General features: G+C 51.4%; 1 protein-coding gene across 1 annotated transcript; it reads left to right on the plus strand.

Moving 5' to 3' along the window:
• The first annotated feature begins 1,871 nt into the window (after positions 1–1,871).
• Positions 1,872–19,296, plus strand: NUAK2 (NUAK family kinase 2). The gene is made up of 7 exons (XM_037824912.1): positions 1,872–2,235; positions 10,336–10,456; positions 12,945–13,096; positions 13,420–13,485; positions 15,412–15,531; positions 16,121–16,253; positions 16,884–19,296. Exons 1-7 carry the CDS (start codon positions 1,873–1,875, stop codon positions 17,942–17,944), a joined length of 2,016 nt encoding a protein of 671 aa, XP_037680840.1. The 5' UTR covers position 1,872; the 3' UTR covers positions 17,945–19,296.
• The last annotated feature ends 7,558 nt before the right edge of the window (positions 19,297–26,854 follow it).

The following is a 26,854-nucleotide window of genomic DNA, read 5'->3' on the forward strand; positions in this document are numbered from 1 at the left end:
TCCAAGGACATCTTGTTCTTGTCCTGTCATGATCCTTCTTCCTCTGTATTGATCGGATTTGCTAGTTTCTCACTAGACTGAGAATTCTCTGAGGGCAGAGACCATGTCCACCTCACCACGATCGTATCCCCAGGTACCTAGTGGGCCCCAGTACTGGCAGAATGAACGAAGCAATTAGCAGAAGGTCATCGAACTGTTTGATGTCCGTTAGAACTAGAACACAGGTCTCCCAACACTCAGACCTGTGTTCCTTTGTATATTACCCATGTTTCCTCTTGAGAGCCCTAAATCATCTGGATGGCCCTAGGTGGGAAAGGAAACAGCTGGTCAGACAGGCAACTATCTTCTGGGCCTCATTCTACTTTTGCAGATAACCAGAGGCAAGGCTAGTGGAGAGAAGAATGTCAAGCTGGCTACCACTTCCTGTGGGAGGGGATGTTTTTGTGCAAGGTATATCCTCTCTAGGCACAGGTTCAAGCATTCTCCATCCTTAAATTCACACTAGAAAGAACGGTGGAAGTAGGATAGTGGGCAGACACTAAACACAATATCCAGACATTGAGGACCTAGCCCTTCTTGATCCTCAACATGCCCTGAATCTGCAGCTGGAGGCACCGACTCCTGAGTATGGGAGCAGAGCAGGAGTCTCCCTAGAACAGCTGGACTTGAGTCTGGCCTCTAAGTCTGCTTGCAGGAGGGCTTGCCCCAAGGGAAGAGGCTCAAGGCCTCTTGTCCTCCCGTCATCTCCCCGCAGACCGGGGTCTGAATCCCAGCTGTGCCACTTTCTTACCAGTGTGTGACTTTAAGCAGAATAATACCCACCTTACAAGGTTGGGTTATCATGAAGTCTAAAGGGGAAAATGTCCCTTTCTCCTGTCTTAACCCACATTTAGAGGGAGTAGGAAAACCTATGAAGGTTCTAATTTCACTCCCAACGAGCACTCAGAATGGGGATTCTGGACCTGGTGGCCAGGCCACAAAAAACCAGCCAAACTCATGCTCCTGCATAGCTCCTCCTAGCAACAAAATCACAGCGAAGAAAACCGTGAGGCAGTTACTGACAGGTTTAGGGAGTACTAGTGTCTGTTAAACAGTAGGAGTGTAATATTATACTTTTAAAATGAACAAATGCTTCCTTTTTGACTCTCCCCACTTCCGGCCAGCACTGCAAATTCTACCACATCTAGAGGGACCCACTCAACCCTAGAAGCCTCCTGAAATACTTTGATGAAAAAGTAAGAACTTTCTGGAACCTTTTCTCTGGGATCTAATTAAAGTTGATCTAACTGAAGAGGAGTGAACCCAGAACCCTAGAACAACTCTCCACCAGCCCTTCTACTTTTCTGGAGTCTGCCTTCATCTCATCCCATCCTCTTTCTTATTTAAGGACTTAAAGAGCCTTCAAGGGACTTTACAGATTTTGGCTTGGACTAAGCAAATCACACAGGATGATGAAATACTTTGATGGTCTCTAATGCCCTCTGATTGCTCCCTGCCAACTGAGAACACAGCACAATGGAACCACAATCGGTGGCTCCAGCCGAGACCGAGCGCTAACCAGAGGCAAGAGCAGTTGCACGGGCGCTCAAAGTAAGGTTCCGGACCCCAGCAGTGCCAAGCCGCCAAGCAGCCTTCCCTCGCGTCTCCTCTTCCCGGTCCCCATTTCCGTCCCTCCCAGAAGTAGAGACCCGGCGTACAGGCGGGCGAGGCTCCACTGACACCTTCCCCAGCCACGCCGCGGGGAGGAGGCGGGGCCGGGGGCTCTGGCGAACCAATGCGGGCGGCCCCGGTCACGCTTGGCCGGCGAGCAGGCCAATGGGCGTCGGGGGCGGGCCCAGGGCGTCGGGCTCTGAGCGTTTATAACAATTCCGGATGCGGCTCTTTGGTGCGACTGTGTGTTCCTCGTCCGCGCGAGAGCGGTGTGCTCGGGCTTCTAACTTTCCCCGCGCAGCCGATTCCCTTCCCGCGGTCGCTGTCCTCCCGCTCGCCATGGAGTCCTTGGCCTTTCCCCGGCGCCCGGACCCGCCTCCCTCGGCCGCCGCCAGCCTGACCGCGGAGCTCGCCCTGCCCCTGGCCCACGGGCTCATCAAGTCGCCGAAGCCTCTGATGAAGAAGCAGGCGGTGAAGCGGCACCACCACAAGCACAACCTGCGGCACCGCTACGAGTTCCTGGAGACCCTGGGCAAGGGCACCTACGGGAAGGTGAAGAAGGCGCGGGAGAGCTCCGGGCGCTTGGTGAGTGCGGCGCCTCTCGCGGCGCCGAAGCGAAGGGGTGGGTCGGGGGTTCGCGCCCTGCTCGGTGGAGCTGCCAGCGTTGTCTTCACCACGCTGAGGTTGCGGGGGTGGAGGGGGCGCCGTCGGTTGCAGAGGTGTCTGTCCGTGATTGTAGGACCTAGAGTGACAATGGTGGTTTACCTGAGAAACTCAGCAACACTAGGCAGCACACTTACTACCAAATAAGTGAGGCGGCTCATTAGCGTAGGGAGCACAGAAGACGAAGTGTTCTGTCCTGAGATGGAGAAAACTCCCTAGAGCAGATGGGACTTCAGTTGAATTTTGCTCGAAACAGGCAGTCCAATAGAGTGGGATAGGAAGAGGCCGTAGATGCGCCTGTTCTTAGTGTGGGGGGCTAATAAACGGGTGTGTGGTTGAGGTGAGTGAGCTGTCCTATTTCTCACCTTGGTTCTAGTGTCTGGCAGCTCTGCATGCTGTGGAGAGCTCCACAGGGGTGGGGTGGGGATGACACTCGGGTCCTTTACAGCTCTAAGATTGAGTGGAAGTTTCATTATGAAGGATTTTGTATTCTGGGACATGGGAAATCAAGTTCCTGTGCAAGGTCCACTGTGCCCTAAGATACCTTTGGGTTTGGGGCCTTTTAGGGAACTTGTCTTGATAACCTGGTGTGTGTAGGTATATGCGATTGTGTATATATTATAATCTGTGTGAGCTTGGGCAATTCTCAGTTTCCCTTTCTGCAAAAATGCAGCTCACATGCTGCTGTGAGGATTGGATGAGTTAGAAATGTGAACTCCAATTGTTCCTGACACACAGAGCCTGCCGTGAGAACCGATATGTAAATCTGAACCTTCAAAGGAGGCAGGTTTGCCACAAGTGGGTTAACAGTGGTTCTCAAACTTGAGTTTAATGTACATAGGAATCACCTGTGGGTGCTTATTTAGAACATATTCTCTGTTCCCATACCCAGACAGTTTTATTTGGAAGGTCTGGGAGGGGGTCATATAATCTGCATTTTAACAAGCCTTTGAGGGCAAATGGTCTAGGAGTTATGTTTTGTCAAATCCAGTCAGGTGCTGGTTGTGAGGCAAGTGTGTGGATGTGGTGGTTATCGGGGAGTTCCAAGTGTTGTGTATGTGTGTGTGCATGGATGTGTGTGTGTATGTGCGTGTGGCATGGTTTGCCTTATTGGCTTTGGCAGCGGTCACCTCCCAGGTTGTGTTTGCTTTTGCAGTCATTAACTAGTTAGAAGTCGTTTCATTGGTGAAGGAGAGGGGATGCCGAGAAAGGGGGTGGATTATGGCCCCATCAAAAGGACTGAGGATGTTTTTCCTGCTAACACCTGGCACAGTCCCCAGTTGCCTGCTGCCAGGTTACAGCTATTGGGCAATCATGTACTTCCTGGCTTTCCTTTTCTTTCTCTTTCTATAAAAAGTGCGAGAACCCTATGTGGCTCCAGGTTTGAGACTGCTGAGCCCAGGCTTTGTCAGGGGCTTAACTGGAAAATAGCTGCTCGTGGCTTGTGCTTCTTTCCTCTTTTTGGAGGGAAGCCTAGGTCATGGGGCCTGGGGTGGCCCAGATACTGGGATTGAAGTTCAGAGGTCCCTTTCAGGCTTGTGACCTAGGTTTCTGCGTGTGTGTGAGAAAGAAAGAGAAAGAGATTTCAGTAGATTCCAGAGTGAGATAAACCAGCTTTCAGTTTTTAAACCTCAGTGGCTCTAGGCAGGGATTAACTCTATCAGAAGAAAATTCGGAAGGTACTCCCTGTCCTCATGCTTCTTGCATGTAGGGAGCCAAAATCAGAGCTGACTTGCTCTGAACCTCCCCGAAACAGATCCACCAGCTGCTTCTGCTGGGAACTTGCACAGGGTCTTGCTCCCTCTTGGAGAGCAGCTGCCCTGCTGTGCAAATGGTTTCTCAATTCTGGAGAGTCGTCCTCTTTCCCACCTCTACCACCATCCCTGCCTCTTGACCTTCCCTGAAGAGAGAGTTGGCTGGGTGGAGGGAGACCAGGGGCTGTCCAGGATCTCCTCCAAAATGAGACTTTAGGTGGAGGCTAGATGCAGAGGAAAGCCTGCTAGGTGACTCCCATCCCAGTTTTCTCTCCACCTTTCCAACCTGCCTAGATAAGGTTATCAGGGGCCAGATGGGATTATCTGGAGAGGGAGAAAGGAAGGGGCAGGCTGGCGGGACTAATGGCTGCTCCAGGAGGGCATCAAAGGAAAAACAAATATTTGCTCTGGATCTTCTAGTCTCCCAAGTACATTCCTGGCATCCAAATGACATTTCCTCCTGTGACTCTTGCCACTCCCCTGGTCAATCACCTCTCTACCCGCCCCCAAAGAGAAAAACACGTTAGGATCCCTGAAATGGTGGAATCCATAAAGCATTTGGGGTGATCTGCCTGGAAACTCTTACCTTCCATGAAGGGCATGAGGGGGGCCAAGTGGGCAGTGCTCTGGGGTAGGGGTGCTTTTGTCACTGTGATATATTGAATTGCTGTGTGGGACTTCAAATGTTTGAATATTACTGACATGGTCTAGTTCCTTCATTGACAGATGGGAAAGCTGAGGCCCAGAGAGGAACACAGATCCCTGACTTGGTAGACCCCAGGCTTTGGATGACCAAATACTGAGAGAGCTGGCCTAGAGATGAGCCCAGGCTTGCCTCAGTGTGCTTTGTCATTCTAGTGGCTCCCACTGCCTATCCCACGGCTCCAGGCAGTGCTTAGGGTAGGACAAGTCACTGGGAATCAGCCCCCCCACCCCACCTCCACTGAGTATGTTGAGGGATCTGGGATAGGTGAGCTGTACTCTATATTCCTGGTTTTTACCTTGTTTGGGAGGCGTTTAGCTCAAAGTTAGACCGCAAGTGTTCAAATCTTGGCTCTTGCTTACCAGCTATGGGGCTCTTTGAACCTCAGTTTCCTCATCTGGAGAGTGGGAATAATAATAATTCCTACCTCATGGAGTTCTCACGGGATTAAATAAGATAATATATGTAAAGTGCTTAGCCCAGTATCTGGCACACTCAGTATTATTTTCCCAGCAAGGCTGGCTTTGATCAGATCCTACCCTCCCTCTCCTGAAGAGCCCCCCCATCCTGGGGCTGTCCTGCCCAAAGCAAAAGAATGGATTGCACTCAGCTCGCTTAAGGCAATCCACTTTGGTCTCTGCTTTGTTCAAAGTCTTAATCTCTCCTTTGGTCCCAGCTCCAGAGAAGGGCTTCCACCTGGCCAGAGCTGGCTCCTGCCTGGCCAGCTGCAGGACGCTGCCTTCTCGGCTCCTCCTGCACCTGCCTGCTTAGCAGCAGGGAGGGAGGCTCTGGCTGCAGGCGACTCTTGTCCTTGGGCTCTGGCCAAACCACAAGAGGGCTGGGCAGGGAAGCTCCTTGCCCAAATATCTGACTGAATGGGTGGAGGGTCGCAAGTAGGGGGCGGGCATGGTATGGGGCTTAGGGGTGGCAGCTCAGGCCCATTCCTGCCCCATGCCTGGCTCTTAGCAGGACTTGGTGAGATGGCTGAGCCCCCTGGATTCATCCCCACTCTGCCCAGCCCAGGCCAGCCAGGCCCAACCTCTCCTCTGTTATCTCAGTGGGTCACCCTTCAGATTCTTGCCCCATCTCCCAGACGGAAGCTGCCCCATGAAAGGCCAGAGAGGATTCTTGGCACCAACCCTGGGCAATGGCTATGACCGGAGATGCCCAGCTTGTACCCTTTCCCCAGGTACCTGCAACCACCATCTCTGGATGTTCCTTTTCTAAGATCTTTCTACCATCTTCTGAATCCAGATCATTCCTGATCTGAGTTCCTGGGAGGGAGGTAGTATTTACCAATTGAGTACCAGCACCCGCCTCTCCTGGGGTTTGGTAAAGAAGCTGGCATGTGTGTATTTTTAAAGTGGGATGGGGATAGCTGGTGGTGCTGCACAGCCTGGCCCAAGGCAAGGTGTGGACATTCCCTTCTCTAGGGGTGGGAGGAGGGGAACTGGAGGCAAGGCAGGGCATCTCCAAGGAACTTTTGTTTTCTGGGGCGGTGGCTTCTCCAGGCAAGAGCCTGCCATCTTGGATTCTGACTTTGCCTGTGATGTGTGGGGGGACCAGGGAAGAGTCAGTACACCTTTCTGGACTTCCATATTTGCCATTTACAAAATGGAATGCAGGAATTAGCCCTGCCATCTTTCCAACATGCAGGACCACTGGGGCAAGAAAATCACTGGGGTATTTTGAACAAGTCCCTGACAACAATCCTTGGCTAGTACTCACCTGGCATAGAGGCAGGTGACCCGTTTCTGAAGAAGCTCCATGGAGAATGCTAGAGTTTGGATGGGAGTTTAGAGATCCTGATGCACAAACTTGTGAAAGGCTCCTTTCTTTATGGCCTTTGCTCAGACTTTTTTCTCTGTCTGGACTGCCCTTGGATCCCCTCCCTATCCACCCACCCCACCTCCCCCCTTTCAGTTATCAAACCCTACCCCCCAGCCTTAAGACCCCAAAGTTTACTCCCTGGGGTGGTTTTCCCTGCTCCTCCAGGTAAAGAAATCTTGCTCCAGTGCTCCTGGAGTCCTTGGGCAGGCTGGGGCCTTTATGGTCTCATCCCTCCCTAGACTGGGGTTGATTCAACTGCCAGTCCTCCCACTGCACTGAGGACCTTGGTGTGGGCACTGGCCAATTTCTCTCTGAATCCCCAACATCCTAACACTGCACCCGGAACATAGTAGGTGCAGATGTAGGCAGATGTTTGGAGAATACATGACCTTTCATTTTTCTGATGAGGAAATTAAAAACTAGCCAGACCAGTTAATCTGATAATTTCAGTGACTTGTCTTGAGTTGCATAGCTTGATGGGGTCAAATAAGAATTAGAAACCTGGACTCTCGACAGTCCACTGATCCGGTGTTCACAATTACATCATCCTCACTAGGGCTGGGATTCCTTCTCCCTCTGGATAGGGTGTTCCTATAATGTATTGTCTAATCTTGGCTACTTGGAGTGTAAAAGAGGCACTGATAATAATTATGCTGAGATAAACCAGTACTGTCTCAGGGCATGTGGCTTCTTGCCTTTGGGTGATCCATACAACAATTTTACCCTCTCCCTTGGCTCAAATCAGTTTAATTTTATTCTAGAGACCTATTGCCCAGCTATCCCTCAACGTTAGTTGAGGGAACAGAGATCCCTCAAAATTAGTCCTCATAACCGGGGTTGACTTTTCGCCCATGTCTGGGAAGAAGAAGAGAAAATTTTATCTAGCAGTCGGGGATCAGCCCAGTGATTTAACCACTGAATATTTATTTGTGATTTAGGGTCACCAGCAGACAGTTGTTGAATGCTCTCTGTACACTGAGCTCTGCCTAGGCCTGAGCTGTTGCTGTATCTGGTTGACTTGGACGGGCTGGCTGGCAGATACCCTACCCTGTGGGACTGGGATGGGTTGGGAACAGGGCCCAGTCAGCAAAGGGCGGGATGCACTGCTCTACTTGTCTGCTCCCTGCTTGGGGCCTGGTGGGGGCCTGGTGACATAACTTGTTTCCAGCCTGGCAAATCCAGCTGAGCTGTGGTGTCCTGGGTCCTAATGTGGATAAACGGGAGGGTTCTTGACCTAGCCTCCCCAGGGCCAGAGCAAGAGTTTGTGGGATGATGGAACCATCCATTGACGATTAATAATTTTGATTTAGGATCACAGGCTCCCAGAGTTGAAAGAAAAGGACCTCGGTGTTCCACTTATGCACCCTGTACCCATGCAGGGACTCCTTCTAGCACCCCTAAAACCCCTTACTTTTCTAGCAACCTCATTCCTTTCAGCCTTGTCTTCTTTAGAACCCTGTCCCTAGGCTTATGATTTATCTAACTATTGTACCTGCTAGTGTGTACACAAATTGTACTTCTAAGATGTACCTCGTTTTTGCATATGAGTGAATCTTAAGCCCTCAAATATTTTTGTCTAAGATGTGATTTATGTCTATTTATGATTTTTTTTTTTACTATCTTTTAATACAGTTTGTAGGGCCATTTATCCATTTTCCGATTTTAAAAACAAAGTTTTAGAGAGAAAAGAATTAGTCCATCAAGTCTCTCCTTTGGGAGAGAAGGGGTGCGAATGAGTGTGGTGGGGGCAGGCTGTGGGGAGAGGGGCGTTTGGGAGTGATGCTCTAGGTTGAACCCAGGAGAGGGGCCTCAGAGTTGGATTCAAGGCCCCCTCCCCCAAACTTGATTCCAAACCTAGGGATTTTTCTCCCCAGCTCGCTGGAAGAGATGGATGGTTTGGAGCAGAAGGGGGGACAGAAGAGAGAGGGGGAGGTGCAGCCCCACGCCCTGCCGTTACAGCAGGGGCCTCTGCAGCATCTCGGGGTGGAGGCACCATGGTGACCGTCCCTCCCGCCTGCATTGTCCTCCCTGCCCTGCTCACAGATGCTGGAGCGGGGTGGAGGGCATGCCATCCCTGGCCCGTTGCTGGGGTGACGGGGCCGGGGCATTGTGAGCAGCTCCTCTTACGGGATTAAGCCTGTTCCGCATTCTTGTCGGATGGGAGAACACAAGCCCGCAGGGCTTGCTGTCCCTGCCAGCCAGAAGCCATTGTCTGCCTCCGGAGCCCTGTGAAAGGGTGGATTAGAGGCTCCGCCCCTCAAGCCGTGGTTTCCCTTTCTCTGTCTCCCTTTGAATCTGAGGGGAGGCGAGCCCTCCAGGGAAATTGAATGAGAAGCTGTTTACCTCAGTCTGTGTCTTCAGATTTCTCATAACTTGCCTGACTCCCATGAAGGGGAAGTCTTGTGTTTACCGTTCCTGTCCTTGGACGGAACTTAGGAACTGACCGGCCCCATGACACCCTCCTGTCCCTACCCCAGCACCTGACGCCAATGTTTCAGGCTCTGAGGACCCCATGGCATTTGTAGGGCTCACAGAATCTGAGCAGCAAAGCACCTCGGACTTCTTAGTCCAACCCCTTTATTTCACAGAAATGAAAACAAAGGTTCCGAGAGGCAGTGGGGCCTGCCCACATGGACAGGGGCAGAATGGGCGAGAGCCCAGGGCCCTGGCTCCCCAGATAGTGGCTTCCACACACGCCACACACTCCTGGCCCTGCTTGCTGCTGTTCTCCCTTTCTCATATCTGCCCCCTGACTCCCCTGCCCACCCCTGCTGGTCCATTCTCCGGGAGCTGCCCCCTGAGTGCAGTGGAGCAGAGAAAGGGACTGAGACTCCTCAGTCTCTAAGAGGGTTGCTTGAACTGTGCTTTGGCAGATCTTTCTCCATTTCCCCTTGCCACACTCCACCCTTCCTGAACCTACCACGTGTACTAGCCAGAGAGTTTCATCCTTATATGGTGCATTTCACCTTTACCAACTAAGTTGACAAGGTCCAGAGAACACTATGTAACTGTCTAGTTTGTTGCTGGGGAGGGACATGCTTTATCTAGACTGAAGAGCCTGGTTTTTTATAGCAAGATAGGGTGCTGCGGTGGGAAAAGTGCCAGACCCACAGTCAGATGGCCAACAATCTAAGCCCAGTTTGTGCCCATTAGTGACTGTATGACCTAGAGCAGGTCACATCACCTCTCTTCCAGTTTCCACACGTGTAAATGGTAGTGATGATACTTCCTCTGCCTACCTGCCAGGGTTGTTGTGAGGGCCAATTCATGTACTAATTCAACAAATGGGTTTATTCAGTGCCTACTGTGTGCCAGTGCCCACTATGTACCACTTGGCCTTGGGGATCTCATGGTAAGCAAAACAGGCCCAGTTCTTGTCCTGATGGTGCAGGAGAAATACAGTGTATGGTAAATTGCTTTGTAAATCATAAAGCATCTGCCATGCGAATGCAGGTTGTTACCACCGGTTCATCTGTGGATCTGAATAAGGTGGTCATTGCCCCCTCCCCCTGCCTGACCTGCTCCCAACGCAGGTGAGAGAACCTTCACTAGGGAAGGTGCTCTCCAGCCTCCCTGCCATCTGCCCTTGTGAAGGGTGGAGTGGCTTCTCTGGGTGTACCCTGTGGCCTTTGTAGCAGCTGCAGAAGGACCACCCTAGAGTGTCCTTGGGTGGTGGGGGTGGGGCCTTTACCTGCCAGACCTTTCTTCTCACGTTCCTGCTTTCTCTGCTCCCAGGTGGCCATCAAATCAATCCGGAAAGACAGAATCAAAGATGAGCAAGATCTAATGCACATTCGGCGGGAGATTGAGATCATGTCGTCTCTCAACCATCCCCACATCATTGCCATCCATGAAGGTACAGAGGGGGACATTTGCAGCTGGGAGTTGGAGATCTGTGTGTGTGTGGTGGGGATCGGGGGGGCAGTCAGAACAGATGGCACAAAGCAATGAGAAAGACGTGGGCTTGAGAGTTGGGCAAGAAGCTGGATTTGAAACCCAGCTGTGTGACTTTGGGCAACTCATTTGATTTCATCTCCGGGCCTCAGTTCCTCATTTGTAAAACAGGATAATCATTACTAACGTAACAGGGTGGTTGCAAAGATCAAATTACATAATGTCACCAAGTGCTCAGATCATGGGAGGTACCCAACGCATTTCAGGCTTTTTTGACATTCTTGTTAGGTTTTTCCCTGCTTGAACACTGCCTCCCGAGCCCAGTGAGCTCCTTAGCAGTCGGGGGTGGGGTGGGGGGTGCTTTAACATCCATGGACATGCACCTGTCTCAGGTGCGTGGGTGCTATTTTTCTTAATAGGCCTCCAAACCAGGCCTCCTGGCTCTGAATCATTCCTGCCACAGGCAGGGTTGGCTCCTACCTCCCTCCTCTTCTCTCTCAGCCTCCTCTTGCTCTGACATCAACATTGGCTTTGCCATTCCAACTGCCCTCTCCCTTGTGGCCCAGACAACAAGGTGAGCAAGAGAAGGTAAAGAGGGAGAGGGGGGGAGCACCCTCTTACATGTACCTGTCTTCTTCACGCCTTTACATAATGTCACTTAGACATGATTCAAGGGAAAACAGTAATAGCAGTGGCAGGAGGGAAGGAAGGAAGCCTGTGACTTTGTCCTCTGTCTCAATATTATGGGTAGACAAAAATAGGGAAGTCTCCCCTCTTGTATTCTGTTCATAAGAAGACTAAGGGCAGAGCCACCAACATGGCCTCGTGGCCTGAGCCTGTCCCAGGAGGAGCTCAGGCAAGTGGCTGAGAAGGCTAATTGTATCCATGTATTTCCCCCAGGGGAGAGTGGGCAGATGACACAGTATTGACAAAGCCGGACTGAGCTTGGTGATTGGGCGGTTTATGTGTGTGAATTCTTCTCCACACCCATGTCTTCAGCTGGATCTGGGAACTGAGCTTTGAAGCTCAGGATGTGGCTTCTCCTGTACCTTCAGATTCAGCAGACTTGGGGTATCAGAGTTGCTGTATGTGTGCCAGGGCTCCCCCAGATCCATCCCGAACCAGGCCTCCTTCAAGGGGTGTGGGTTGAAGAGAGGCTCCTGTTCTAGGAGCTGACCTCTCACCCAACTACTTTCCAGAATGTTTCCTGGCTGCCTCTTGACCTCCCAGTTTCATGGCACAAAGGTTACATTCTCCCCTGCAGAGATATCCAGAAGCACATGGGTGGAGTCAGCCAAGAAGCTGCATCACCAGAGATCAGGGCCTTGGTCATGTTTCCCAGGAAAAATTCTCAGTCCTCCTAGCCAAGCATCCAGTTGTCTGGGAGCTGGGGTTCCTCTTGGGAGAAGCCTCCTCCCTTGGCTTCTTGTCAGAGGCTAGACAATTGCTGAGCAAGCCCAACTCATAGGACCCATTTGACACAAAGATGTAATGTCACAGACATACTTTCTAACACAAACCCAGCCAAGGGGCCAGTTTGGTAAACCAGCTCCTGCCCACTTCTCCAGGGGACTGGAGTCAGGGCAAGGCCCAACGCAGTAAGAAGACCCTAAGGCAGCTGGGGTGGGCTGAAGGCCAGGAACGCAAGCCATCAATTAATTATCAAATATTTATTAATCATTTTTGTGTACAAGGCCCTGGGCTGGATACTCTGGATGGGGAGTCAATGATGATGAGGGTGATTCATATCTCAGCACTCCATGCACTTTATAGTTTATAAACCACTTTCATATACCTTATCCCTCTTCTGATTCTCAAGGCAGCCATTATTACTGACATTAGTTTTCAAATTTATGCATGGGGATACTGATAATAAATATAAGAGTAGGTACCGTTTCCCGAGTGTTCGTTTCTATGCCAGACCCCGTGCCAGCTTGCTTAGCCAGACCCAGAGCTATCACTGACCTTTATCTGTTTTTCACCCCAGCCCTGTGAGGTTGTCATGATTACCCCACTTTTCCAGTGAGGAAACTGAGGCACAATGGTGCAATAACTTACCCATGGTCACCTAGCTAGTAAGTGGTGGGGCCAGGATTCAAACTCTAAACCTGCATTTTTACTGACATTTCTAGAAGAGATTTGCCCACAGTTGCAAAGTAATAAGTACTGGATTCTGGACCAGAGAGCCTCACCTTTCATTGTCACCCAGTGATGTCTCTACCTTCCTGGAGGGTTGCCAGGGTAGTTTTAAGAATCCTCAAAAGCTTGAAATTCCAAGGAGAGGGAAGGAGGGGCAGTTCCCTTGGCCTCACCTCATTGCTCTTGGAAGATGCTGAGAACTTTTAAAGGCCCTTCTCTTGTCTGGTTTGGGGCCAGGGAAGAGTATGTGGGCCCCAGTGGTGGGCAGTGGCCTCGGGAAGGGCCTGACATCCCTGTCTCGTTTCACCCAGTGTTTGAGAACAGCAGCAAGATTGTGATCGTCATGGAGTACGCCAGCCGGGGCGACCTGTATGACTACATCAGCGAGCGGCCACGGCTCAGCGAGCGTGACGCCCGCCATTTCTTCCGGCAGATCGTCTCCGCCGTGTACTATTGCCACCAAGTGAGCACCTGCCCGCCCAGCCCTGTTCCAAGGGGGTGGTCCCTGGTGTTGTGGGGCTGATCTGGACCAGAGGGATGCCTTGACTTGTCCATGATCACATGGGGAGACAGAAGCAGAGGCAAAGCTAGGTTCTGGATTCTCAGAAAAGGAAATGGTCTATCTCTTAGCTTCTCCTCTCTTGGCCCAGGGATGGGAGGGCCTGCCATTCAGAGGCTATGTACCAATAAAGATGGGTATTCCGCCTCTCCCTTTCCAGACTAGGCCCCTCATATCCTTCTCTCCTCTGGTGACCTTCCTGTGACTCTCTTCCCTCCCTCTTTCAGAATGGGGTGGTTCACCGAGATCTCAAGCTGGAGAACATCCTCTTAGATGCCAGTGGAAATATCAAGGTGAGTCCCCCTTTTTGTTTCCAGTATCTTCCCGACCCAACCCCAGACTTTCCATACTGTCTCCAGTCATCGCTAAGCCCTTAGGGGGTCCTAGAAGAAGCTGAGCAAAGCTCAGACTTAACACATTGGAACTTACTACATTGGCTCAGCCGTCATCCGTTCCAGCTCCTCATTTTATGGATAGAAAACATTGGCCCCCAAAATGAGGGGTGACTTGCACAAGATCCCACAGTCAGCAAGGGGTTGAGCCATGTTCTTCTGATCCCCAGACCGGTGTTCTTGGCAGGATGCTCTCCCTTGACATCACAAGGCTGACAGGGTTCCAGATCTAGGGCAGCTTTTGCTCACAGCTTTGGGACTGGGCAGGGAGAGGGTCAGGGCCTGAGCTCTTCTCCCCACCTGTGTGCACACTTGCACGCAAACACACATGCAGGAGTGTTCTGATCTGCTGCAATTAGGCAGCCATTTGGCATCTTTCCCCACAGACCAAACGCTCCAGCATCAGCTTCCTGCTTCCTGCAGCAGTTGGATTCCTATGCCTAAGTAGTTAAATTTAGGTCAGAAGTTCATGGTGATGGGACAAACTCAGATCTCAGGGCTGGAAGAGGGAGGTGGAGGCAGCAAGGGCTGGCCAAGAGCTCAAGCAGAGAGGCTGGCCCTGACTCTGTACCCTGATCTTCCTCAGAATCTTTCTGAACCTAGGACATAGTCTCCTCTCTGGTGGCCCCTAACCCATGCACATCCTGGCACTGAGTTCATTCCCCTTTCCTCAGCCAATTCCTGAAGCAGGTGGGGCTCTCTTTGATGCTGACCAGAGGGAGGGACACCAGAGCCAATAAACCCAGATAACTGGAGCAGGCACGAACTTTCCCATCTGTACCAGTCATATGCCTCCTTATGGGCTTAGAGGGTAACTGTTTGATAAGAGGGCAATAAAACCGTAAACGAAGGAGCCAGCCAGCTTTTCATAAACAACCCCTCCCTGCCCTGGCCACAGTTAACCCTCTGATGGGGGTGAAGGGGTCAGGAGCAACAGGGCACAACTTCAACCTCTGTTGGAGGATAGTTGGGGGAAGAGTATCTCCGGGAACTGAGGAGATGGGTTTGGGGCCTCTGAGACCCTCCATATCAGGTGGCTCAGGGAATCCTATGAGAAGATCCTTCTCCTGGGCTGTAACCACAGCCCCAGTTTTTCTTCTGCCTTCACCCTCGCTTCTCAGCTACACCCAGCTGACCCTGGGTTCCTGCCACCAGGGCCTGCCCAGGTGTGGGCAGAGAGATGAGCCCTTTGCTAGGAAGGGCATCCAAAGCCTTGCCTGGTTAATCAGCAATGGGCTCACTGCTTCTGAGGGCTGTGGCATTGCCGAGAGAAGTTGGTTCTCCCCTCTCAGCAGATAGGCCCTCCTTTTAGTCAGTGAGTGGCCATAGAGCCCCATTTAGCAGCCATACCTGTGCTAGGAGGTACAGGACCAGGAGTGGGGGCTGTGAGGGTGGGGCAGAAAGAAGTCAGCACAGGAAGTGTACATTTTGGCTACAGCAAGCCTTCAGAAGTAGTATAGGACATCATAAGAGAAGGGGGAGAAGATCTCAGGGCGATGGAAGCCTTCCCAGGAGCCTTGTAGGATCAGGAGAAAGTGCATAGACAGGAGAAAGACTCCTTGGAGGGTGGGTACAGCATGAGCAAAGGGGCCTGGAGCCCCCACATAGTCTTGTCTAGGGAGTTTCTCATTGATACAACCTTCTCCAGGCTCTTTCTTCCAGAGCCTGAGCTATGCTAGCAGTGCCCGGAGTGGGGCAGGGGTCATGAGCACCCCTTCCTTTTGTTGGGGGCCTGGGTTTTTCTGGAATCAAGAGGGGCAGTCCAAGAGCTGCAGGAGAAGCCAGGCCTTGTTGTGACCCCTGCCTGTGTTTCTCCTAATACTGCAGATTGCTGACTTCGGCCTGTCCAACCTATACCACCAAGACAAGTTCCTGCAGACATTCTGTGGGAGTCCCCTCTATGCCTCCCCCGAGATCATCAATGGGAAGCCCTACACGGGCCCAGAGGTACGTGTCCGCCCTCCTCAGTCACTTACTATGACCTTAGATCCTTTGAGGTAGATGGGCTGGTTTTCTAGTTATTCCCCTTTTCAGAGGAGAAAACAGCACCACCACCCCACCCCTACCCTCCCCCCACCCCACCACCACCATGGTAGTGACCTGCCAGTTCTCTTGCCAGGAGTGGAAAACTGGAACTAAAACTTGGGTCTCCTGACACCCAGTCTAGTTTCTTGCCTCTCCCACTTTCCTAGTTCCCATTACCTTTCCTGGCATCAAATCCAGCTTTCCTGGAATGATCTAGAAGTGGTATCACTCATAACCACCCTTCTCTGGCCCAGAATGGATGACCTGACTACCTTTCTTATGCTTGCGGCTGCTCCCCACCAAGGGAAAGTGATTAATGACCTCTCTCCCTGAGAACCTCCGTCCCTTCTCCTGCAAGGTCACCCCCTTTGCTCCTGGGTACTGAAGGGAGGTTGTCTCCAGGTGCACTGACCTCTGACATCCTCAGCGTGTGTCCTCTGGTGTTGAGGGAGAGGCTGGCAGCCCTGCAGCCCGTGGCGTTCTTGCTGATTTTCCCCCTCCTCTCTCTCAGGTGGACAGCTGGTCCCTGGGTGTCCTCCTCTACATCCTGGTGCATGGCACCATGCCCTTTGACGGGCAGGACCACAAGACGCTGGTGAAGCAGATCAGCAATGGGGCGTACCGGGAGCCGCCTAAACCCTCTGGTGAGTGGGAGGTGTGGGCATCTTGTCCAGGCCCTGGGTATCCCTCTCGATGGAGTGGAGATGCTAAATCCTTAGGCAGTGAACCAAACTGTGGCTCAGGTAACTGAAGCAAAGAGATAGGGTACCTTCCACCCCACCTCCTGCTGTCATCTCTCTGCCACCAGGGTCTGTGACCTCAGAAGAGGGAGGGGATATCTCTTCCCTCCCTTATGGGCAGTTTGATTATATTTGGGAAGTGCTTCCTAAGGTCTAACTCAGATCTCCTTTGCTACAATTGTCTCATTTCCTATTGTTTTTGTCCTTTTATGCACCACAGGAAGAAGGGTTTGAGAGTCTTTGTTTTCCCTATGGCACAATCCCTATCAGTGGGTTAAATTTCAAGGGAGAGAGAGAGACAGATACACAAACCTACAAACAAAGGCTAATGCAGGGGTCTTAAGCTCTAGGGGGTTATGGGACAGAAGAGGAAATTGGTGGAGTCAATCCAGGAAAGCTGGAGACGGGGGGAAGCCATCATGGGACATGCCCTGTCTGGAGAGTTGGGTAGGAATGGGCATTTCTGGCATAGGAGCCAAAGAGTTAGGGACTTAGCACTGCCAAACTGAGGTCCCCTTGCCTTTTGTCTTCCAGATGCCTGTGGCCTGATCCGGTGGCTGTTAATGGTGAACCCTACCCGCCGAGCCACCCTAGAGGATGTGGTGAGCCATTGGTGGGTCAACTGGGGCTACGCCACCCGAGTGTGGGAGCAGGAGGCCCTGCACGAGGGTGGGCACCCTTGCGGCGACTCTGCCCGGGCCTCCGTAACTGACTGGCTGCGGCGTTCCTCCCGCCCCCTCCTGGAGAACGGCGCCAAGGTGTGCAGCTTCTTCAAGCAGCACGCTCCCGGAGGTGGGGGTACGGCACCGGGCCTGGAGCGGCAGCATTCACTCAAGAAGTCCCGCAAGGAGAATGACATGGCCCAGTCTCTCCAGGGGGACCTGGCTGACAACGCTGCCCCTCGCCCTGGCCAGGGCATTCTCAAGCTGCCTAAGAGCATTCTCAAAAAGAAGTCATCTGTCTCCTCAGAGGGGACGCAGGAGGACCCCCACGAGCTCAGCCCCACCCTTGTGAGCCCAGGGCAGGCTGCCCCCCTGCTTCCCAAGAAGAGCATCCTCAAGAAGTCCCGGCAGCGGGAGTCAGGCTACTACTCCTCTCCCGAACCCAGTGAGTCTGGGGAGCTTCTGGATGCCGGTGACGTGTTTGTGAGCAGTGACCCCCTAGAGCAGAAAAACCCCCAGGCCTCGGGGCTGCTCCAGCGCAAGGGTATCCTCAAACACAATGGCAAGTTCTCCCGCACGGCCACTCAGCTCGCAGCTCCTACCACCTTCGGCTCCTTGGATGAGCTGGCCTCACCACGCCCTGTGGCCCGGGCCAGCCGTCCCTCCGGAGCAGTGAGCGAGGACAGTATCCTGTCCTCCGAGTCCTTTGACCAACTGGACTTGCCTGAACGGTTGCCTGAGCCCCCTTTGCGGGGCTGTGTGTCTGTGGATAATCTCATGGGACTGGAGGAGCCCCCTTCAGAGGGCCCCGGGGGCCATCTGAGGCGCTGGCGGCGGGACCCCCTGGGAGATAGCTGCTTTTCCCTGACGGACTGCCAGGAGGTGACAGAGGCCTACCGACAGGCGCTGGGGGGCTGCTCTAAGCTCAGCTGAGGGTGGGGGGAGTCACCCATCTGGAACAGGCTCTAAGATGCAGCTGGCTGCACCCCAAGGAGAGCGTGCCTTCTCTCCTGCCTCTCAGGGACCAGCATTCCCAGCCCAGAGAGTTGGGGTGGTTTGCAGTTGCACCCTAGGAAGGGCTGGATGTGGGAAGTGGGCAAGTGAAGTTGTTGAGGGTTCAGAGTCTCCAGCCCTGTCAATCCAAGAAAATACTATGGGGAAAAGAGTAGAGCAGTAGAGGGGACTGGGAGGCCCCGTGGTGGGGGTCCACGTTCCCTGCTTCTTGCCCAGCAGGGCTGCTGGGATCTGGAAAGAGCTGTAATCAGTGCCCATCTCCTTTATTGCAGAGAGTAAGTTTTGCTCATGGGGCCTACCACTGAGGGTGGCCAGCCCCATCCGACCTCATCCTGTGCCAGGGTGGGGTTGGAAAGTCTACACACACACACACACACACACCCATCCACTGAACTGGAATATGGCATCCCTAAGGTGCCTGGGCCACACACACACACACACACACACACACACACACCCATCCACTGAACTGGAATATGGCATCCCTAAGGTGCCTGGGCCACACACACACACACACACACACACACACACACACACACACACCCATCCACTGAACTGGAATATGGCATCCCTAAGGTGCCTGGGCCACACACACACACACACACACACACACACACACACACACACACACACACACACACACATATCCACTGAACTGGAATATGGCATCCCTAAGGTGGGAATCGTCTCTTGGACTGAGCCCTTCCTTATTGATCCCTTTCTTATTTATCCAAGGAGTGAGAGAACACAACCTCTTGTTTCCTCAAAGGTTCTCCCCCTTTACCACCCCCCCCCCAAACCTAGCTTAGGCCTCCTGGGGCGCTGCTATGACTCTAAAGACTTGAAAAGGCTCATGCTGCTACATGGACTTCATCTCATGAGGCCCAGCGTCCCCTGTACCCCACCCTGTACCTCAGAGAACTTGTGCCTCCAAGCTGTTCCTGATACTGAGAATGGATGTATCTGTTTCTCTGAGCTTTCGGGATTCTAGAATGTCCTTATTTATTTTTATGGTCTCAGTTCTGTTTTTTTTGTTTTCAATAATGTGAATGCTAATGCTATGTTCTGGGGAAGTCCGCTTTGACATGGAAGTTTTGTGTACAGAGAGATATTTTTGCAATGATCCCCCACTGATCATGGGGGAGGGGGATCTTTTACAAATCCACATACCCCATCCCAGTGCCTTTGGGGGATGGGTCTCTGGCTCCCTCTTCCTTTCCTCTGTGGCCAGAAAAAACCTCTCTATTAAAAACAATATAGTGATCGGAAAACAGCCTCTGTTGTTCTGTTTTGGGCTGGGGGGGGCGGGGGGGGCAAGTCCTAGGGCCTTCTCTTACCACACAACTCCCCTGAGGCAAGTTGGGCGGGGAGGGGATAGAGAAACTGATTATGAAAAACAACCAAAAAAAAAACCGGAGCTCTTAGCTTCCAAAGGCTCCTCCTTCCACCTCCCTCTGCAGTTCTGACCTGACGCAATTAAGCAGACAGGTGGGAAAGGCCTAGGCCAGGGGTCCCAATTTGTTCTTCCTTCCTTTGGTTATAAAGCCCTGCCCCCACCCCGCTCTCCCCTCCCTCATCTAGCTCTGCCCCTGCTGCTTGAAGACACCCCCCGCACAGCGTTTATTCTCTCCTTTCAAAGAAATCCCCTTTCCTCCAGTGCTGGCCAGTTTTCTCCTCCCCCTCTCCCCCACCACTGCCAGACTCCTACTGGAAGCAGAGAATGCCTGGAATGTCCCCTCCCCAAAGGCCATCTCCCTCAGCACCCCCGCAGAGCATTCCCCACACGCCTGCTCCATTGAGAAACTCCCAGGCTCCGAGGGCTGAGGATGAAAGCCAGGACAAGGACAAAGTGCAGGCGGGCTGCTGGCTGGCTCCGGCTTCAAGCGGCTCCCTCCCCCACCCCCTACCGGCTTCTTGTGTTCGCAGGCCCCCAACATCTCCACTCCCGGCCAGTTCCAGCTCCCCGCACCAGGGCCCATCTGCTCTCCCAGCCGCCAGGGCCTGCCCGGGTGGAGCATCTGGACCTTGCCTTCCCGCACCTGGGGAGCAGGCAAGGCCACCGAGAGTGGGGGAGGGATGGGGACGTCAGGCAAGTCGGTAAACAAGGAATTGCTCAGGCTCCAACTGGAGCATTTAGGTCTGATGGCTCTGAGGTACGCTGCGTGCTGGATGTCCAGGCTGCACTCTAGGTATAATGTAGGGGAAAATGCAGGGGAGGGTGGGTCTTTCCCCTCAAGAAGCATAGACTTGAGCTCTGGAGATTCACTATGCTTATTTCCTCATTTAAGTCCTGACTCTGTGCTAATCTCTGTGGGAGACAGGGAATTGCTATATCCATGGTGCAACAAACAAGATCTCAGCCTCAGTTGGATTGGAAGCAGATTGGAAGGCAAGATCGCATGCATATGAATAAGTAAAATTGTTAATTGCCACTTCAGATAATGTTCAAGGGGAGTCTGGATGAGGGAAAGAGGAATTGCAATGTGAGAGAATAATAATAAAGGCTAACAAAAATTTGAATAATTGTAAAAGACTACCATGTATTAAGTGCTTATGTATCTTGGGCACTTTACATACATCATTTAAGGCTCACAATAGCCTTGTTAGTTTTGTACTACTTTATCATTCATTTTACAGAAGAAATCAAGACTCAAAAACATTAACTAACTTGCCTAAGTTGGAAAACCAGACTGGGTTTGGAAAAGTTGGATGAAAGGATAAATGAATGGAACTGCAAATATTTATTGAGCATCTCCACATGCCAGGCTCTTTTTCAGGCACCAGGAATACAGCAATTTCTTTTGCCTGAAACGCTCTTCCCTTAGCTCTACAAGCCCCAAGAGGGAGAAGGGAAGTAACGGGTAAGTGGGAGTAGGGAGAAGTTGGGGGAGGGGGAATGTAGAGAGAGGGGAGGGCACAGTGGAGGGAGAACCCGTACCTAATAGGAAACCAGGACTGGGGAGGGCGGGAGAGGCCCCAGCCCCTGTAGCCCTTTCCCATCAGAGTAGTTTCAGCAGGGGATGGGAAGATGGAATTTCAGGAAAGGAAAGGCAACACAAAAGTGTGAGGTCCTGAGATCTTTGCCCTCCATGCGGTCCATTTGTTTAACCTCTCCGAAGCCTGGGGGCTGGGGGGAAGGAAAATGTGGGCTTAGCCACCAGCTTGTCCTTCCTGCTGGGATGAGAATCTGGGTGGGAAGAGAATATCTAATATCTCCAAAGAGAGCTAGACACGGGGCTCTGGGTCTCACACTGCCCAGAGCTTTCCCTCACTTTGCAGGATGCTTCATACCAAAAATATTCCAGAAAGCAGGTTCAGAGAGATGATGCAGCCAGGGTAGAAGGCTGGAGCTCTTAGGGGTATTTAGTGCCACATCACTGCTTCTGGAATGTGAAGAACCCAGACAACCAATGTGGGCCACTTTGGCAAACAGGAAGGGGCCTTCTGAAATCTCCTTTCAAATGAAATGTCTTGGCTGGAATCCTGTCCCCGTGCTCAGCCTTTTCCTGGGGAAAGTCCAGGCTGCCCCTGAGTGGAAAGTCCCTTACCAGGGGCCCTCTTCATGGAGAGAAGGAAAGCCCAATGGCATATTGGCTCACCCCACCATCAAGATGACCCCTCCACTTCTCCCGCTGCTTCTGGGAGACTGCGTTGGCACCTCCTCCTGGTGGGATGAGTGAAGGGGGAAAGGGTATGTGGGAAGCAGCAAAGCAGGGCTCCCCTGCCTGGAGCTTTACATTCAGCTCTGGGAGGCAGGATCCGAGGAGTCACTGACAGCCAGCCATCTTGGATCCAAGACCAAGGATTAGCTGAAGAGGCTGGCCATTTTTAAACAAGAGAAAAGATGACCAGTTGGTGGGTGAGAGGATAGATGATGAGGGTGGTCTTGTGGAAAAGATAGACTTGTAGGCTTATGGCCCAGAGAGCAGAACTAACCCCAGTGGATGGGGGTCCCTGAGAGGCAGGAGACAGCTTGCTAAGGCAACCATCTTAGTGTGTTCACTCATTCATTCATCCACTAATTATTTTCTAAGAGCCAAAAGTATATACTGTTTAGCTCTTGGGATACATTCATGAACAAAATGGACAAGAATCTCTACCCTCCTGGGGCTTCCATTGTAGTGGAGGAAGACAGGCAAACAGTAAATGTAATAAATAGATTATATAGTATATTAAGAGGCCATAGGTATTAGGAAAGTGAGTGATAGAAGGGATAGCAAATGAAATTTTAAATAGGGGGATCAATGTCCGAATTTCTGGATGTGTGCAGGGAAGCTCAGGAGCACTTAGACTTCACGTGGAGAGGGTGAGAGGCAGCTGATATAAGGAATCTGCCCTGCCATTTTGGGGAAGAGATTTGGTTTGGAGACACAAATTTGGGAGCTGTTGCTAGGAGTTTCTGCTTTAGGTGAAAAATCAGACCAGATGACCTTGTAAGTCCCTTCCAGCTGCCAAGTTCCTAGGATTTTATTGAATAGGAAAGTAGTTATTTCCAAAGCTGATCAATTGCTTGTGACAGTTTAACTGATATGATAATAGGGTGGGGAGGGGGATGGTGCTGAACTGGGGAGGCATGTTTTGCTTTGTTGGGGTCGGCTGTCTCCTCCCAATAAAGATGAAAGGGCTCTGCCTGCTTATAATTGTGCCTAAGTGTCTCCTCTTGAGTGCCTCTTTGTTGCTCAGATGTGGCCCTCTCTTTCTAGGTAAGCCAATTTGGCAGGTGAAATCACTGCCCTCCCCCCTACTTGGGATCTGACACCCAGGGGAGTAAATCTCCCTGGCAATGTGGAATATGACTCCTGGGGAGGAATTTAGACCTGGCATCGTGGGATGGAGAACATCTTCTTGACCAAAAGGGGGATGTGAAAGGAAATGAAATAAGTTTCAGTAGCTGAGAGATTCCAAAAGGAGCCGAGAGGTCACTCTGGTGGGCACTCTTACACACAATATAGATATCCCTTTTTAGGTTCTAATGAATTGGAATAGCTAGCAGTAAATACCTGAAACTATCAAACTACAACCCAGAACCCTTGAATCTTGAAGATGATTGTATAACAATGTAGCTTATGAGGGGTGACAATGTGACTGGAAAAGCCATGTGGATCACACTCGCCTTTGTCCAATGGATGGATGGATGGATGAGTAGAAAAACGGGGGCAAAAAAAACAAAAAAGGCACCCAGTGTTCTTTTTTAGTTTAATTGTTTTTTTCACTTTAATTTTTATTCTTATTATTTTTGTGTGTGTGGTAATGAAAATGTTCAAAAATTAATTTTGGTGATGAACGCACAACTATATAATGGTACTGTGAACAATTGATGGTACACTTTGTGTGGCTGCATGGTATGTGAATATATCTCAATAAAACTGAATTTTTAAAAAAAAGAATCAGCCTTCAGAATGGGGACAGAAACTCAATAAAGGATAGGGTGGGACGGGGAGGATGATTTGGGTGTTCTTTTTTACTTTTATTTTTAATTCTTATTCTGATTCTTTCTGATATAAGAAAAATGTTTGAAGATGGATTGGGGTGACGAATGCATAACTATATGATGGTGCTGTGAACAGTTGATTGTACACCACGGATGATTGCATGGTATGTGAATATATTTCAATAAAACTGAATTTAATTAAAAAAAAGATGAAAGGACTCTCTTTTAGGGATAGGAGGGAAAAGTTAGGAAGAAGTGGCCCTTCATATTGTTAAAACTTCAGGAGACTTAGTTTCCCTTTCTGTAAAATGAGAGGATTGTACTAAAAGGCTTTTCAAGACCATCCAGCTCTGAAACTCCATCACTGCCCATCTCTGCCACTGGCAGGAATCAGAGGCTTTCACAGATTGTATAAGAACGTTACAATTGTCATCTTTGGGCCAGGGCTCCGAGTCTGACGTTTGCTCCTGCAGAGGGCATGAAGTTGCTTGATAGAAGAGTCCTGGCTGGGAGAACAAGGCAGTTCTGAATTCAGTGTCCTCAGTGGTTCCTAGTCCTTGGAATTCTCTTATCATGGGTTTGAGAACTTCGTAGATTTCAGAACTTGCACACGGCCTGCTGGGGGCCTGGGAATCTGCATTTCAGCAAGCACTGCTGATGACTCTGATCCATCCCACTGAAGATTGAGAACTTATGGTGAGGGCCCTTAACCCATTTCTAAGGAGCTGCTGCCTGGAAGGAATTCCACGCCGCCGAGCATGCAGCTTCTCTCTGGGATACAAACCTGTTCTCATTCTGCCTCCTTTTCACTCTAAATTCCTCCCTCACTGTCTCTTCACAAAGGAATTCCCTGTCCTTTTCTTCTGTGTCCCTCTTCTCCCTCCAGCCTCCAAACCCCCTCTCAAAGCCAATCCCACTTTCATTATTTCACCCTTTCCCTTCTGCGGGGGCATTTCGGTCAAACTGGGGGAATGAGTCATCCATCCTAGGGTTGGGGGGAAGGGGCTTCGAGTCCATAAATGGGCAGAAACTCTGATTGCAGGTGTCAGTCTCTGGGGAAGAGCTAATCTGTCTCCCTTTCCCTCCCCCAAAGGAATTTCCCAGAGAAGAGGAAAGCATCTGGGACTGGCTTTGACCGGATGGAATTCTAGAAATAGCAGAGCTTTTTAGGAGATAACTTCAATTCTGACTCAGCTTCCCTGATAAACAGACCCGGAACACCAGGATTTTCCCAGCCAAAGAGTCCTACACCCCGATTTTGGGGTGGAAGTCTTCAGCTAGGCCTTTGGAGCCCAGGGCCCAGCCAGCAGCACCTTCTCCCTCCTCCTCATCACTTTCTCCCCGGGCTGGGAATGTGAGTCCCAGGCCTCACTGACCTGGGCTCTGGACTGCGGGGGCACTTGGCTACTGCACTGCCCCAGGACCGGCCACACGCCCCACCTGGACGCTGGGGAAAGGGGCCCCCAGCTGGGTTCTGAATCACCCTCCTGACCTGCGGGGTCTCAGTCTTCATTATCACTGGCTGCCATCACTGTTGCTGTGTCCCTCAGCAGGGCCCCTGGTTAGGAGCAGCTTCACGTTCCCAGCACGTCAGCTACTAGCAGGGCTCGCCTCTCTGCTAAAGGACCCCTGGCTTACTCTGCCTCGCAGCCCAGGGCCCAAATCTTTGTGAATGGGAAAGGCACATGGGGCCGAGCTTACCTTGAGACTTCACAATGAGGGCCTGGCCCTCACTTAGCTGCTCAGAATCCTCATTTGTCAAAGGGCCAAGGAGACTTGGGCAATCAAGGGGGGAGAGCAACATACCAATTCTTTGATTTATAACAAGAAACGTAACTGCTGTCAAGCCAGCCAGATGCTTGGGTTTGTTCACTGCCCATTGGCAACTTTACCCAAGGGGAAGGCAAAGTTCAGGGGGAAGGCTACTCGGGGAGCATGGAAGCTGGGCCAGGAGTGCTAGCTGAATGGTCTCCAGGCTGGTGCCTGGCTCTCCTCTGCTGGGGTACACCTGGTAGTCGTGTCCGGGGCACCCTTCCCCTGGGCAGCTCTGGAGGGCACCCCCCACCCACATTTGGCACCAGAGAGACACCCTTCACATTCCTCAGGCAGAATACATTGCAGTTACTTTGATGCCCACTTTCACAGCCCAATCATACCAGTCATGTTGCTACAAGGGTTAAAAGAGATAACATGTGAATATGCTTTGTGAACTATAAATCACTGACGAAAACCTAAGGAGTGAGAGCAGCACTCAATAAAGGTTTAAACAGAGCCTCCAACCTGCCTTCCTGGCCCCAGCCCCTTATAAAGGGGCATCTGATTGTTAAATCAGTGAAAACCTATCCCCTAATAAACCTGTCAACATTTATTGGGACCTTGCTATTGTTCGAGGTGCCATGGAAAATACAGAAGCAATGAAGGAATTTATATATGGTAAAATTGAAGCCATAAACTAACACCTACAGGTGCTGGGTGAATGAGTGTGCTAAGGGTGTGGGTCTGGTAACAAGATGCTCGCATCCCATTGGACTTGGTTGTAATGGGACCACTTGTGTGGATGTGGGATGGACCACTGGTTGTTTTCAACCCCTGCTCTTTGGTCCCCCAATAGCTCAGTAACTGAATAAGCCCCTCTAATGGATGGGTTCTGGGAGCCTAGGCTGTGAGGCAGGGCCTCACTGGGGGCCACATGGCTGAGATTTGAGAGACCAGCTGTCCTTCCTCACAACCGATGTTAGATTTGCTTTCACTGAGCCATTGCAGAAGATGACCATGAGGGTCAGAGTGAGCCAAGACATAGGCTAGATGGGGTGCGGGATGGGGTTGGTCAATACCCTGGCCAGCTAGGGTTGGGGGTTGGGCAGGGGCAGGAAGAGCCCACTCAAGGAGCAGGAGCACCCCCACATTCATCCATTCTTTTCTCACTGCCTCAAGGGGTTTTTATCTTCTTAGACAGCTCTTAAAGCCCCAAGATACAGGCAGGGCTGAAGTTTTCTCTCTTAGCTGGGTCAGCTTGGTCCACCCCACAAGCTGTGTCTCGTGCCCAGGCCCTTAGAGCCAGAGTCTTTTCAGAGCCAATTCTCCATCCCCACTAAGATCCAGCCTCAGCCCCACCCCACCCCAGCCCCCGCACCCATCTGCACAAATTTTCTCAGAAGTAAGAACCAGCTTGGAATCACATTAAGTGATTTGTCTGACATCACACCATCCCCACCCCAAATTAATTTAGGAAGCAAAGGAGCTGGTAGTGATCATCACCAAAGTCGGGCATTACTCTAGTGCACTGATTCTCAAAGTACAGTCCGAGCACCTGTGGTAAGTCCTCAAGATCCTTTCAGAGGGCACTCAGTCAAAACTATTTTATATACTAAGACATCATTTGTCTTTCTCACTCTCAT

The sequence above is a fragment of the Choloepus didactylus genome, chromosome 2, assembly GCF_015220235.1.
Source record: "Choloepus didactylus isolate mChoDid1 chromosome 2, mChoDid1.pri, whole genome shotgun sequence".
In the NCBI taxonomy this organism is placed as follows: Eukaryota; Metazoa; Chordata; class Mammalia; order Pilosa; family Megalonychidae; genus Choloepus; species Choloepus didactylus.